We start from the raw sequence: 15,987 nt of genomic DNA, 5'->3' as shown, positions 1-15,987 counted from the left end.
CTATAATCCCAGCAGCTGGGGAGGTTGAGGCAGGAGGATCTCGAGTTCAAAGCCAGCCTCAGCAAAAGTGAGGCGCTAAGCAATTCAATGAGACCCTGTCTCTAAATAAAATACAAAATAGAGCTGGAGATGTGGCTCAGTGGTTGAGTGCCCCTGAGTTCAATCCCTAGTACCAAAACACAAAAGAAGGCTAGTTCAATCCATGATAACAAATGAGTCATTCATATGTTAATTCATATTGACACACTGTTTCACCACATTGACACCAAAGCTGACGATATCTCAACCAAAACAGCCACAGATGATGGTCCCTTGCTCCCTTCCAATCTAATGCAGTGTGAGGCACCACAGGGGCAGATGGCCCTAACATGGCACTGTCCCGCTGATGTCACTGGGTGTCAGCACACAACTGCTGTGTGTGTGATGCTCACCACAGTCCTCAGCACAATGTCTCTCCAGCTGTTCTGGAAGCCCTTTCCTAGTGGATCCTTGAGAAGGTACCACAAGAGCATAATCTTTGTGTCCTCACGTTGACAGCCACTCGTCTGGGCCCCTGACACCTGGAAGCGCACACAGCTAAGCCTAAGGACTTCGGGCTTGCATCTTCATCCCATGAGCATCTCACACACACTGTTCTACAACCTGAAATAATTTGCTATTTTGATCTGAACACCCAAAAGAAAGATGGATTTCCAACTCTTAACTTTTTTTTTTTTTTTTCAGTACCAGGGATTGAACTCAGGGGCACTTGACCACCGAGCCACACCCCCAGCCCTATTTTGTATTTTATTTAGATACAGGGTCTCACTGAGTTGCTTAAGGCCTCACTTTTTCTAAGGCTGCTTTGAACTCATGATCCTCCTGCCTTGGCCCCCTGAGCCGCTGGAATTACAGGCATGCACCACCGCGCCCAGACCCAACTCTAACAATTTTATTAGAAGATGTCTTGGTCTTTCTGGGTCAGTGTTTTCATGTACACAATGTGCCACTCAATAGTTTCAAGGTTGTTTTTCTTTTCTTTTTTTTTTTTTAAAGTTTTTTTTTAAATTTGTTATATGACAACAGAATGCATTACAATTCGTATTACTCAGCAGTAAAAGAGAATAAAATCATGGCATTTGTGGGTAAATGGATGGAGTTGGAGAATATAATTCCAAGTGAAATTAGCCAATCCAAAAAAAACAAATGCCGAATGATTTCTCTGACTTAAGGATGCTGATTCATAATATGTGTGGACAGGAGGTGGTGGTGGTGGTATTGGTGGGAGGATTAGATGAACTCTAGATAGGGCAAAGGGGAAAAGAGCACAAGTTCTCATATCTCTGTTTATACACAAAGTAGAGTCACATCCTGTGTGTCTTCATACATGTACTTACTGTAATGATGACCATCACATTTTTCCACCATCTTTCCTACCCCTATGCCTCCTCCATTTGCCTCCCTCCCCTTTTCCCCTTTGCCATATATATATATATATATATATATATATATATACCTTTCCTTTGGGTATAGTCTGAGGAGAGGGATAGCTGAGCCAAAAGGTGGTTCCATTCCCAGTTTTCCAAGGAATCTCCATACTGCTTTCTATATTGGCTGCACCAATTTGCAGTCCCACCAGCAGTGCATTAGTGTGCCTTTCCCCCCACATCCTCGCCAACACTTGTGGTGTTTGTGTTCTTAATAGCTGCCATTCTGACTGGAGTGAGATGAAATCTTAGAGGAGTTTTGATTTGCATTTCCCTAATTGCTGGAGATGCTGAACATTTTTTCATATATTTGTTGATTGTGTATATCTTCTTCTGAGAAGTGTCTATTCAATTCCTTGGATGATTTATTGATTGGGTTATATGGGGTTTATTGGTGTTAAGATTTTTGAGTTCTTTATAGATCCTGGAGATTAGTGCTTGATCTGATCTGATTAGTGCTTGATCTTGATCTGATATGGTAAGAATCTGTTCCCAATTAGTAGGCTCTCTATTCACCTCAGTGATTGTTTCTTTTGTTAAAAGGAAGCTTTATAGTTTGAATCCATTCCATTTATTCATTCTTAATATTAATTCTTGCACTATAGGCATCTTTTTAAGGAAGTTGGAGCCTAATCCAACATGATGGAGATTTGGGCCTACTTTTTCTTGTAATAGACGCAGTGTCTCTGGTTTAATTCCTATGTCCTTGATCCACTTTGAGATGAGTTTTGTGCATGGTGAGAGATAGGGGTTTGATTTCATTTTGTTGCATATGGATTTCCAATTTTCCCAGCACCCTTTGTTGAAGAGGCTTGTCTTTTCTCCAATGTATATTTTTGGCACCTTTGTCAAATATAAGATAACTGTAATTGTGTGGGTTAGTCTCTGTGTCCTCTATTCTGTACCATTGGTCCACTAGTCTATTTTGGTGCCAATACCATGCTGTTTTTGTTCCTATTGCTCTGTAGTATAGTGTATGTCTTGTATAGTGATGTCACCTGCTTCACTCTTCTTGCTAAGGATTGCTTTAGCTGTTCTGGGTCTCTTATTTTTCCAGATGAATTTCATAACTGCTTTTTCTACTTCTGTGAGGAATTTCATTGGGATTTTGATTGGAATTGCATTAAATCTATATAGTGCCTTTGGTAGTATGGTCATTTTTGACAGTATTAATTCTGTCTATCCAAGAACAAGGGAGATCTTTCCATCTTCTAAGGTCTTCTTTAATTTTTTTCTTTAGTGTTCTATAGTTTTCATTGTAGGGATCTTTTACCTCTTTTGTTAAGTTGATTTCCAAGTTGTTGTTTTTTTTTTTTTTTATGCCATTGTAAATGGAGTAGTTTTCCTCATTTGCCTTTCAGAGGATTTGTCACTGATATACAGAAATGCATTTGATTTATGGGTATTGATTTTGTATCCTGCTACTTTGCTGAATTTACTAGTTCTAAAAGTTTTCTGGTAGAATTCTTTGGTTCTTCTAGGTATAGAATCACATTGTCGGAAAATAGTACTAATTTGAGTTCTTCTTTTCCTATCCATATCCCTTTAATTTCTTTCGTCTGTCTAATTGCTCTGGCCAGTGTTTCAAGAACTATGTTAAATAGAAGTGGTGAAAGAGGGCATCCCTGTCTTGTTCCAGTTTTTAGAGGGAATTCTTTCAATTTTTCTCCATTTAGAATGATGCTGGCCTGGGGCTTAGCGTAAGTAGCTTTTACGATGTTGAGGTATGTCCCTGTTAGCCTGGTTTTTCTAGTGTTCTGAACATGAACGGTGCTCTGTTTTGTTGAATGCTTTTTCTGCATAATGCAGCAGATCTGGGATGAAGGAAGTTTTCTTGAATCACAGATTCTAGAATGTCAGGGTTCTCTTGTTACTGCTCCCTTCTGTGGTGCCCCAGGGCTATGAGCACACGCCTGTGGCCTGCTCTCCTGGTGTGCTGCTGTGCCACTGTGTTCACTATGATTTCAACGTAACTTCCTGAGGTTGGACCTGGGCCCTCTCCTACTGAGACCATCTTCACAGGAAACCAGTTTATGTGAACTTCTAGGAGAGAGGATGAGGGTTGGCTGTTCTGACTCTGTGCTTCTACACCAGGGATGGTTCCCCACGCGGCCCAGCACCGTGCTCCTCCTGGTGTGCAGCTGCGCCTTCCTTTGCTCTGCACTCCCAAGTCCACTCCTGGTAGCTGCCCACAGTGGTCCTCCTTCTAGAACAGTTCTTTATAATCAGCTGAACTGTGCAAGATGCCCCCAGCTCCTCAGCTGCTGCTCTCGACCACACTGAACTGCCCAGTGAGGACCCACTGGCTCTCGGGGATCCCTAGTCTGTCACAGTCTCCTCTGCAAGCTGCTGAGACCATGGAGCTCATATTCTGAACACCATGGCAATACCCTCGTGTCTGGCTTAGCTGTACATTTTGCCTACAAAATGAGTTGCCCAGGCTGACTTCCTGGATATTTCAAAGATAGACAAGGCCTATGAAAGTTTCTCACCATCTCCCAAGATTTCTAGTCTTAAATATAAAATTCCAAGAAATCAAGACTTCTGAATATTGTAATGATAAGAAAACATACACCCTCTTCTAAATGAAAGGTTGACTTGTCTTACCCTAGAGGAAGACAGATGCTGCCCCAAAAATTGGAAGATCCAGGAAAACATTTGCTTGCTAAGAATCACTTAGAAATCAAACATAATAAATCAAAGCAGTGCTCTACAAAGGCATCTTTTCTCCTTTTTTATTTTCAAAATATCAAACCTGCAGAAAAGTTACAAGAATAGAAATGGACGCCCATATGCCCTTCATCTAAAAGTCATCTAAAGTTTTAATAACTTGACACATTTATTCTATTTCTATCTACATTCACATTCTCAGACTCCCCAACCATATCAAAGACAGTGCAGGCATAATTATCTTTCATACTTGAGTACTTCTGAATGAATTTCCTAAGAATGAAAACATTCTGCTATAATTTTAATTTCATTGTTATAATAACATTATCTAATGTATAGCACATATTCAGTTTCCCCAATGGTTCCAAAAATGTCTTTAGCTTTTTAATCCACGATATAATTAAGGACCATGCAGAGCATCTGATGGTCATATTTCTTCAATCTCATTTAGTTAGAACAGTCCTCCCACTTGTTTTACAAAGTGGGAATTGTAACATTTACATTTACTTCATAGAGTTGTCGGGAAGATTAAATAAAAATAATACAAATAAGTGACCAGCCCATCTGCATACACACTATCTGACAATGCTCAACAAATACTAATTCCCTCCCATCTGCTGAAAGCACACACTGAAGCCAGTATCCTAGTTTTATGTGACAGCTCTACTTATTGCAATACATCTTTAAAGTGGCATCTAATTTTAATAACCATACTTAGTATGTTCACACCTGAAAACTTGGGTCTTTTTCAATGCTTCTGAGATGGTCAGACTGAGAGCCAGAGGGGTCATCTCCCAGCTTCAGGAGGCCACAGTGAGCCCCTGCCACTGAGCACTCAGACTGAACTAGGAGTAACAAGGCACCATCCAGGGACCACACTCTCTACGGGTTCTTGTGTCCAACTTCTTCCCCTATAAAATTTGCCCATTAAGATTATCTGTTTACAAAGCAAATTGTACTGCAAGCTACAACTGGCCAAAGCTTCTGCTAAACTCTAGTGATAAAGAGGGCATCCAATGACCATGTTCTGTTTCACATGACTAACTGACCAGGAATTTGACCTGCCTACCAGCTCAAGCCATTTAATAACCATAATTCTGGTTCTGGTTTGGTTTTATCTTAAAATTTAGAAGAAGGTATTGCCTGACTACAAATCCCAAATTGCAACCTCACTCTCAACTTAGAAGAGCAGAGACTACTTTCTGCCAAAGGCAGAAAGAAGTACAGAAACATAAAAAACAAGGCAGCACTGGGCATGTACATTCAAAAGGCCACCCCAACACAAACAGCTGAGGTCTCCACCTGAGGCCTTCTAGACCCTTCCTCAAGAATAACACGACACAGGCAGCCTGGAGTGGAGGCCCGGTCCCCAGCCCCTGACTGCTCACATGCCAGAAGTCCCAGTCAGAACTCTACTTCCCAAGAGCACCAGGGATGATGCCCTAGCATCTGCAGGAGAGGTGTCTGGATAGGTTCCCAGGCCTGGACACCATCTATGCTGCCATACTCCCTTCTTGGCAGTCAGAACCCAGGCAACCCTCTGTCCACTGACAGAGGACTGCAGCTCAGTGGCAAAGGGTGGTTTACAAATGGGGGCTGAGGGCATCTGCTTCATCTGGTATCTTTAAGTGCTGATATAATGTTCAATCCACATGAGTTTTTCAGTTTCTAACATGCTGCAACACTAAACTTTTTTCCTACCTTTACTATATTGTAAAATTAATGTTTCATTAAGAACTAGCATTTTAAGCAGATTGCACAATGGTTCTTAAATACATAAGGTGACTTCTATGAGGGGTATATGGACTGGATTATGTATTGAAGTCCTGGCCCACAGTGTGATGGCATCAGGAGGTGGGCAATCAGGAAGCAGGTAGGACAAAGTCCTGAGTACCTCCTGATGATAGCCTCCTCAGAGCTCCCACACTGCACTGCATGAGGTCACAGCAAGAAGATGGTCACCTGCAGACCAGGGGAGAGGCCCCGCCGTTAACCAGACCTGCCAGCACTCTGACCATGGACTTGCAAGCTTCCACACACATAAGACGTCAGCATGCCGCTCAGTCCAGTAGGCTGTGGTGTCTTGTTGCAGGAGCACAAGCTAAGACAGAGCAGCTTGCTGGATCTTGACATAGCCACACTATAGGAAACCAGCACAGGAGTTTACTGCCATATATCTGCCCAGGAAGCCAAAACTTTCAGTAACTCCCTGAAGAGATCTTTTGGGGGGAAATTCTCACCAGAACGAACAGGAATACAATGTGGAACCCCCCACTGGGGGGAGAAGCAGGGAAAGAAGCCTCACTTGTGACCTGCTCTGCAAATGCGGACACCCTTAGAACCTATCTAGGTGCTGTGACAGAGGACGGTCAGGATCCTTCTCCCTACTCTAAAGCAAGGAGACAGGTAGGAAAGAACCAATCACCCAGGCACCTCCAGGAAGAGCACTGAAAGTGGGCAGGTGAAGAACTGAGCAGCAGGGGCGCAGCGGGACAGACTTCTGCCAAGTGATCAAGGGGAGGTTTAGACTAGGGGCTGCAGAATGAGGAGCAGGCCATGCAGGCTGTGCAGCAGGGCCATCGGGTGAGGAAAGGGCAAGTGCAAAGGCCCCAGCAGAAATGGCAGGGTGCACTTCTGCAACAAGGTCACACCAAAGCCAGAGACTCCAGGGAGGGAAAGAGTATGGAAGGAAATTTCCCGTCACAGGAAAAAAAAAACCCACAGCTGGTCATGCAGTGTCTTGCATTCACTGAACAGCACTGTTTCCCAACATGTGAGATGCTGGGACAGACTGGCTGGGAAAGAGAAGCCCAGGCCGCTGGATCTGCTGCCCCTAGGGCTTCGGGGCTAATTCTTTTCATGTCACCTAGGAAGCTTCCTGGCCCAGGCCCCAGACAAACATCATCAACCCACAGGACTCTTCCAGAAGAAGCACACTCGTGAGTCTAGGTGTTCCAAGGACTCGTTCACACAGCTAACACTTGCAAACTCACCGTGTTCCAGGTGGTGTGCAAGTCCACATGATCACCCAGAAATGGGGCTATCATCCTTTCTTAAGTTGGAGATTAAGGTATAGAGAAGTTAAGCTACCCGAAGTCACATACTCAGTAAGTTCTAGAGACAGAATCCACTGGCTGTCTCCAAGAACAGCCACGTTATAGACTGAAAGTTTGCGTCTCCCTCCAAAACTCAAATGTTGAAGCTCCAGCCCTCAACCTAACTTTATCTTGTGACAGGACCTGTGAGGTAACAGGAATGGAGCCCTAATGTAATAGGCTTGGGCCCTTTTAAGATGAGAAAGGGGTACCAGAGAAATAATCTCCCTACCCTCCATGAGAGGTAACAACCAGAAGATAATACCTGCCATTCAGAAGGAAGACCCTCACCAGAAACCCACCATGCACCATGATCTCAGACCTCTGGCCTCAGACTGTAAGAAATAAACTTCTATTGTTTAAGACATGCAGTCTGTGGCATATTCGTTAGAGCAGACTGGGCTGGCTAATATACCCACAAAGCCTGTCAATGAACACAGGGACCCAGCTTCATCATTTGGCATAAGCGATCTGCAGAATCTTAGCCCTTGTCTGCCAGTCCTAACATCGCAACAAATACAAATGCCCATTTCCCCAGACTCCATCTCCTTGCAGAAATCAGCAGACCCAGAGGAAGCACTTGATCATCACCGTTAATTGGAAGTCTGCAAGATCACAGCAGTTAACTGGAAAAAACGCAGCAATTCCTACATTCCACTAATTTAGGCTGACCTCCTGGCAAATGAGCACCAAATGGTAAAGAGTGAGAATTAAGAAATCATTTAGCTCAAATGTACTTTTATTACTTTAGGCATATGCAGTAACTCACTCTGCTAACAAAGTGCCAGGAGAAGTCTCAGTCGCTGTAGCAAGCGACTGGCCGGCAAGTCACAAAATAGCACAGCGGGCCTCAAGCAGGGGATGGGGCACTGCCCAGGAGCAGAATGTGCCGGCTGAACTTGGTGGGAAGCACTCACCATCGCTGAGGTCCTGGAGGAGATTCTCCTGGCAGGAAAAGTCCAGCTTCGCCTTGATGCTGATGGTGAAAGTAGCCACCTTCCCAGGCTGCAGCGGGAACTGGGCCAGGGTTTCTTCCAGCTTCCAGCTCAAGAAGTCACCGTATAGCTTTTCTAGGATAACAACAATGGTACAGATGAAGCACGGGAAGCAATGTACTTGCTGATCCCCCTAGAAAATGCTGACACATTCTTAAAAGTAATGAGAGATGAAAAGCACTTAAGAGGCAAGAGATCAAAGAAAACTCCAGAATTAAGAGATGCTGTGAGGCAGTCGCCCCTGTTTGTGGAAAGGACTGGTAGCAGAGAAAGAGGTGGTCCACTCGGCTCTTCAGGCTGAGTCCTCCACTCCTGATGAGCAGCTCCTTCTCACCCATGAAGAAAACATGGTCTCTGATCCTATAAACTAGAGTTAAACTAAATTTCTTCATGAGGTTTTCTGTAACACATCGCTTTAAAGAGGAACAGACCTAAGTTTAGTGGAGGAGGCATCCTCAAGTGAGGAACTTCTGGAAAAAGAGAGGACACGGTTGCAGTGGGACCCAAAGGGGGCAGTCTGGGGGGCGTGTGGAGGAGGGTGCTTCCCTGGCTTCGCTGCAAATCCGCCTGCCTTACAAGATCTCGGTACTAGACGAACAGGCCTTGAAGTGGCCACCCTCGACAAGGTCTCTCCGTGTGCCCAGTAGGTTAACCACCCCTGGCCTGGGGGGCTACTTGCAGATTAGACACACCCTCTGCAGACCAAGGGAAGATGGAAGCACTAAAGCACAACATCCTGAGAGAGGGAAGGAGAAGACGGGGCCACCTGTGCCCCTGGGAACAGCGTATTACCTCTGGTCCCCCCCACCCCCGCAGCCTCTCCTTCCCTAACCATTGAGGACATAAGACAAGACCAAAAATCAAGGCCTGGTCCACAGGCTGCATCCCACCAAGCAGAACAGGAAGGGACCTGGGGGCCTTGAATGGCCTCCAACAGCCTCACACAAGTTTCCTACTGGCTCTTCCCATAGGTGAGGTCCCGGCCAAATAGCCCTCTATTGTGTGTAGGGATCTACACACAATCCTGCTGGCTCCTGAGCAGTGGGCTCCAGTTCCCTGCCAGTCTCAGAAATATCAAATGAGCCCATAGGGATCCTGGGGCACCACACCCACTTAACAAGGTCTGCTCCACTGCCCGAGTTGGCCGTTCACTCTTTCCTCGGTGTCAGCCCAAAAGGCAGGGCAATTCCCCTAGCCCATGAGTACCTGTGATGATAGACTGCCATCAATCGCCTCTGCACCACAGTGTGTGTCTCTGATGGGCCACCCCCATAGCCAGGGGTGAGAATCCATCCTCCCCAAGGCAGAACCAACAGCCAGCAGGCCCTGCCCATCTTCTCGTCTCTCTCTAGAGGGCCTGGTTTCCTGACCTTCTAATACCCTCTTCCCGTGGCCCCTCTAGACATGGAGTGGGGGCAGCTAGCTGCTATTCCTACCCACTCCTTTCTGTGAAAAAATTCTCTATGCTATTTCCTTTGTCTGAATAAGGAAAAGGAGGCTGAGGCTAAGGAACTTCACAAACTAGGGAAAATGATCCAAAGCCATTTCATTCTCTTCCTGCACAAAGGTACTTCATGGTAGAGTTCAAATAGAAAGTTCTGGTCTTAGCTGGGCTCAGTGGTACATGCCTGTAACCCCAGCAACTCAAAAGGCTAAGGCAGGAGGAAAGGGAGTTCAAGGCCAGTCTAGGAAATTTAGAGATCCTGCTTCAAATATACAGGTTTTTAAAAAGAGCTAGGAATGTGGTTCAGCAGTAGAGCACCTCTGAGTTTAATCCCCAATATCAAAAACAAAAAAGAAAGAAGTCTTGGTCTTAGGGCCCTGAAGCTAATCCAGTAGAAGGAATTCAGGAGACGACAGAGAGCTCGGAGGTCCACATGAAGGAAGGACCAGTGAGGTCCACTGCTAACAGCGAGAACGCAAGGCCAAATGGTGCCACCATGTACAACCTGCTCATGTCTGCCAGGCAGGAGGGGACCTCCATCATGACGTCCTCCAGAGCTGGCCACGCTGGGGTTCAGCTCAGCTAATAGCCATGGGCATTCCTCCTGGCCTCCTGGAAGAGAGGCGTTAGCCAATGGGAGCAGACCCAGGGACGGAGTCCCTGAAAGGTGCTTAGAAACCACACCACACTCTCTTGCTTACTTAGCCATTCGCTGGACACCTTGAACGTGCCAGACACTTTCCACATGTGCCATGCTTATTCACTCCATTAACCACTGAGATCACCACTATCACCCTGCTGAAAGCCAGGTGGTGGCCACATGTGACTTGGGTCACCTGCCAAGTAAGCAGAGGACCTGGCACCTGACAGGTGCTCAACAAACATTAGCAGCACCAACTCTGCCCCTTAACCAGGTCTCCAGGTGTTGTGCAAACTGGTGTCAGGACCCGCTCAGCACCATCTGGGAGGGTGGACCCTGGGAGGAAAAGGCAGCACTGTTGAGAGGGCTGTTCCCAGGGAGCAAAACTGCAATGACAGCAACGGCTTGGTAGCCCTAGGTTGGGATGGTTTCCAGAGGCTGTGGGTGTCGAAGGAGATTCTCATGGAATCTAGGCACAGACGCAGAAATAGAGAATTAGAGGAAAGTAACCAAGTCTCAGTGAGGTGAGAGAGGAATGGTCCAACAAAAGGAACCTAAGAGAGAAGAAAGCGCGTCACATCAGAGATCAGCCGCTGAAATTACAGGGTAAAAATTCAAATGCTCCAGCAAACTTTGGGGAGAAACGGCAGAGAATGGCCGCCCACAGGAGAGAGGCAGGCACTTTTGATGGTGCCCTATATCAGGGCCAGGCAATAATGGGAGCTGACAACAAGGACGACAATCTACTGGGGCATGTGTGTCACCATCTGAGTCTCCAGACTCAACCCTGCCAGTAAGGAAAGCTCTCGGAAGCCATGGATTCACCCTGGCAGCCATGCTACTGGAGGTGGTCAAATGCCTAAAAGGAGTACGACTAAGGCTAAGGAAAAGTGAGCCCCAACTCCCCAGGTCAGCTTTGCCTCCCTTTCCACCTCCTGCATGGCCTTGGCCCAGCAGGGCCCTCCAAAGGAAGGTGAAGGGAGCACGTCTAGTGAACCAAGGTAAAAACTGAAACGGCACTGGTGAAGCGCCATCTTCCAACACGCACGAGAGCGACATCATTCCCAAGTCAGACAGAGACACGGGAGCTCAGAGTGCCAGCGCTCACATCAGGCCACCAACCTGCAGCATCAGAGCTGGGACTGGCCCAGGCTGGGCTCTCTCCAGAATCCTGTCCACCTGTGTCCCCTCCTCTGCCAGAGACATTACCCTGGCCAGCACTACAACCAGAGAGAGCTCTTCCAGGAAGACCTCGTGAAGGACATGTGACCAAGCGCCTTGAAAGGAGAAGGCGGAGGGGAACACAGCAGGGGCCAGACCCTGCCCTAGGCGTGTGTGCAGCCACGCAGCCACGCGTCCTCCCTCACCCCAGGTCCTCCCTCACCCCAGAGGCCCCAGTGGTAAATGGAGACAATAGCAGAGTCACTGTGAAGACAGACGAGGTGCCACACGGACTCAGCACAGCACGGGCACGTGGAAACTGCGGGGAAGGCACACGAACGTCTCTAGAAACCACGGAGCCCTACAATATGTGCTTTTCCAGACCTCTGTCACTCCACTCACCCAGTGAAGAGCCATCACACCGCCACCCACATCCTCATGGCAGGCAGTATGCTGGCTTCTGGGGACAGAGGGACAGTGCCAGAGTCTGAAGGGGATTTCTGATGGTAGAAAGACACAGGCATAGGAGAAGCCCCCCAGACTTAGACCAGATGGGAGATGAAGTCCTCCTCAATCTAGAAATTTCTCAGGAAGTTATACCTCCAATTACACTGAGAACAGTTCAATCATTGTTGAATTAATTGCCTAGAACTAAAATAAGACTCGCTGTCCTTCCTGGAAGGGTCCCAGATCTGTAGCAAAAGAACAGTTCAGCTGTCAGTCTGGCCCAGCGTAAATTGACAGCTGGTCAGGGATACCAGACTCAAACCCTATGACCACTGCACCACTCTTGCCTCTTTGGATGGCTTTTTGTTTCCTAAGAGTGTTTCAACTGAGAGTCTGACTCTGTGAAAATCAACTCTGGGAAGTCCCCCAGGTTTCCCCCCAGCCCTGACTGCAGGATGCCCAGGGACAAGGAGGTCAGGAGGCCATGGTCTGCCAGACAGGCGTGAACTTGGAGAAATGCCACCAACTGAGACTTCAGCTGGGCTGTGGGGGCACCTGCCAACTGCAGCCCAGAGGAAGAAAACAGGAGAAAGCAAGCACCCCAGGCCCACACGCTGCTCTGGTGGGCACGTCCACTAGCCGGCCATGCTGAGCTCTTTGCCTGCGCTGCCTCAGCGACTCACACGCCACTCTCTCCGCGGCCCCACCAGTGTACCCACTTAGGGAGGCTGCTCAAGACCACCCAGAAGTGGGGAGGGCCAGTGTTCAACCCTTCCCCAAACAAACCCCTCCCTCACGTTCACTTGTTCCATCCTAAAAACAAACCCATGAAATGGTGCTGGATGTCAATTAGGAAGAGGACTTTTTTCCTCATTCTACTCTTGTGTACCATGTGTTCTGACTTGGATCTGCAATGTCCCTCAGAAGCTCACGCGTGGAAGGCCTGATCCCCAAGGCAGCTAGGTGCAGAGGTGGGGCTCTGGGGAAGGGACTGGATCACGAGGCTCTAACCCCATCAGGGGACTTGTCCTTCTGATGGACTACTACTGTGAATGGGCCACTGGGAAGTCACGGGAAGTGTAGGCAGATGGGGGCATGACTGAGGAAGTGTGACACTGAGGGTGGCCCTTGTACACTGTAGAGTGTCCCTGGACCCTGACCCCTCCCCCACTGTTTCTGGGCCACTGTGAGCAGAGCAGCTTTTCTCTGCCACACCCTACCCACATCTCCGCCTCAGCCAGCCAACCACGGACTAAAACAATGAGCTAAAATAAATCTTTCTTCCTCTAAGTTGTTCTTGTCAGGAATTTTGGTCACAGCAACAAAATGCTGGCTGACACAACATGATGCACCAGGAGCCCAACAACTAGGAATTTAATATTCAGAACTCCCAACTTCTCCCATGCTCCACGTCTTGCTCATTTCTTTCCATCCATGTTCCAAAGCACAGGACACACCAAGTCTCACAGCACTGAAAGGACTGTCACTTGGTCTAAAAATCAACGTGTTTTGCAAACTTCTCCGGCATGACTTGGCATTGTGTCAATGTTGAGCTGTACAAGACACGCACCGCGATTCTGCGCGGCTGCAGGCATCAGGTTGAACGGCTTTCAGTCATTCAAGAGTCCGACATCTTCCTAGGAGCGCACCTGCAAGTCCATTCACTGTGGTCAGTCACACAGAGCAGAAATGACACAGGATATGCAATCAGAGCTCAGCTCAGCTCAGCACATCTGATTCCCACGCCAAACTGTGAAGTCCTTAGGACAGTGCTCATGCATTATTCATGTGCTGGCACAGTGGCTGCATATAAATGTAATATAAACGTCTGACTGTTGAAGAACGCAAAGCCAAGTGAGGTGAGTGCTATTGTAAGAGAGCATGAGCAGCATGCAGCAGGCGCAGCAGTCAATTCTACTGGGAGGCATCGGAGAAGCCTTCAGGAGGCACATGTGGACTGGCTATGAGGAGGACAGAACTGGGGATGGGGCAGGGGAGCAAAGTTCTGAGCACATGGAAGTGTGTTCACAGGCTATGGAAGCACCATGTGCACCCCACAAGTGAAGGCCCAGAACTGACTCAGCTGGGGGTCACCTGTGCCAAGCACAGTAGCAGCACAGAGGAGGTGCTCAGGACAGTTCTGCCAAAGGGTGAGCAAGGGGACGGGCAGCTGGTAGCCAACAACAGACGGATGGACAAGCAAGGGGCTGGTGGTGGCAAAGGGGAACTGGGAGTGCAATCCTGCACAGCCCGAGTCCTGTCCTTGGCTTTTGCAGACCACACTCTGAACCCAAGAGGACATGATCACTGTGGCCCTGCTCCCCAGAACAGTATCCAAAACAGAGGTATTAGGGAAGTGTCTGGGGGGGGATGGAAAAAGAGCCTGGGGCAGTGTAGTAAACCTGTACTCCAGCTACTCGGGAGGCCAAGTCAGGAGCCTCACAAGTTCAAGGCCAGCCTGGGCAACGGAGCAAGACTCTGCCTCAAAATGAAAAATAAAAAGGGCTGGGGATGTAGCTTAGTGGCAGAGCACTCACCTAGCCATTTGGGAGGCCCTGGGTTCCATCCCTCGTAATGAAAATAAGCAACTGAATAAATAAACAACAGTGGCAGCAGCACCAATATTAACTACAGCTCACAGGAAGACTCTGATTAGTGAATCCTTATTAACACCAGGGACTGTACTAAGTGCTTCCCATGATTACAGCAACCAGAAGAGAGACAGAGAACTGTATCCACCACAGGAAGAGACTGGCACAAAGAGAAGCAAATGGCTTGGTCCAAGTCATCCGGTGGTTAAGTGGCAGAACCAGGACTCAGACTGGGCTGGGCTGATTCTAACAACTGTGATGTAATAACTAGTTTAAACCAGTCCGTCTCCCACCAGTCCAACACCAGCTGCGGTGGCTGGCCCCTGGCTCCTGTCCTACCTCTTCCCATTCCCAAATGCAGGTGGGACTTGGTGTGGAAGCTACAGGAAGAACTGAAGACACTGAGTCCTTTCTCCTGTCTCCCCCAGATGCCCCACTCTTCAGCAATACCAAGTAGAAATATTTTTCTACAACATTTATTCTTAAAACTTTGCCCTGTATTGCTATGATGTTAAAAGCAATAATTCTATAAAAAGAGCATAACTCAGAAATAGTCCAGGCCAAAAATTTAGGATGCTCCCATGGCACAGCCACCTCTTCACTGGACCCCTGGCCCCAGGCTCCCCTGGGTTGACAGGGACCAGGAGTCAGCCACTCCCTCCCGCAGAGCTGCCTGGCTAAGATGCTGCTCCCTCCCTCCCTCCCTTCCTCCCTTCCTTCGTAGATTCCTCCTGGTAACAGGCAGGCTCAGCTGACACTGCTATAGGGTCTCCAGCTTGGGTTTTACCAGTTTTAATGCAACGTACCCTCGTCTACCCGGAGAACTGTTCAATTTCATCATTTCTCATGGTTTGAACATGAGGTGTCCCCCAAAAACTCCTGTTAAAGTAGGAACCTTCAGAGGTGAAATATTTAGATTATGAGAGTTATAGTCTAATCAGTGAATCAAACCACCTAATAGATTTGATGGATGACTAATATAAAAGGACTAATTAACTGGGTAGAACTGTAGGCAGGTTGGGTGCTGAGGGAAGTAGGTCACTGGAGCGTGCCCTTGGGGATTATGTCTCATCCCCCGGCTGCTCCTCCTCCTCTCCCTCAGCCTCCTGGCTGCGTTCCTCCACAACTTTCTGCCATGATGTTCTACCCCACTTTGGGCCCAGATCAACGGGGCAGGCCTTCCACAGTCAGACCTCTGCAACCGTGAGCCTAAATACGCTTTTCATCCTCTAAGTTGTTCCTGTCCCGTATTTTGGTCACAGCGCTGAATAGCTAACACACCATTCCAGAAACTCTGAAAACAAGGGGGAGAAAGCTAAGATAATTTCTGAAACATCTTATTGAAAACGAGGAAAGTCAAGTGAGGAAATTTAGACAAACACACCGTCTTCATTAGTGGGACATACATTTGCTTATTTAAAGTCAGCCTTAACAATCCTGATGGTCTGGTTTCCCAGGCCCCAGAAGGCCAGGAAAGC

The 15,987-nt window shown here is 47.7% G+C and overlaps 1 protein-coding gene across 5 annotated transcripts in view; it reads right to left on the bottom strand.

Moving 5' to 3' along the window:
- Trappc9 (trafficking protein particle complex subunit 9) overlaps positions 1 to 15,987 on the bottom strand; it is a 503,680-nt gene that overhangs the window by 365,487 nt on the left and 122,206 nt on the right. For all 5 annotated transcript variants that reach the window (XM_077800373.1, XM_077800372.1, XM_077800369.1 and 2 more), the window contains one exon: positions 8,149 to 8,301. In XM_077800373.1, the coding sequence (XP_077656499.1) occupies positions 8,149 to 8,301 (153 nt within the window). The remainder of the gene's footprint in view (positions 1 to 8,148; positions 8,302 to 15,987) is intronic.

The sequence above is a fragment of the Urocitellus parryii genome, chromosome 7 (assembly GCF_045843805.1).
Source record: "Urocitellus parryii isolate mUroPar1 chromosome 7, mUroPar1.hap1, whole genome shotgun sequence".
NCBI lineage: Eukaryota > Metazoa > Chordata > Mammalia > Rodentia > Sciuridae > Urocitellus > Urocitellus parryii.
The sequence above is the reverse complement of the archived record's forward strand: the minus strand, read 5'-3'. Positions and strand labels throughout refer to the sequence as shown.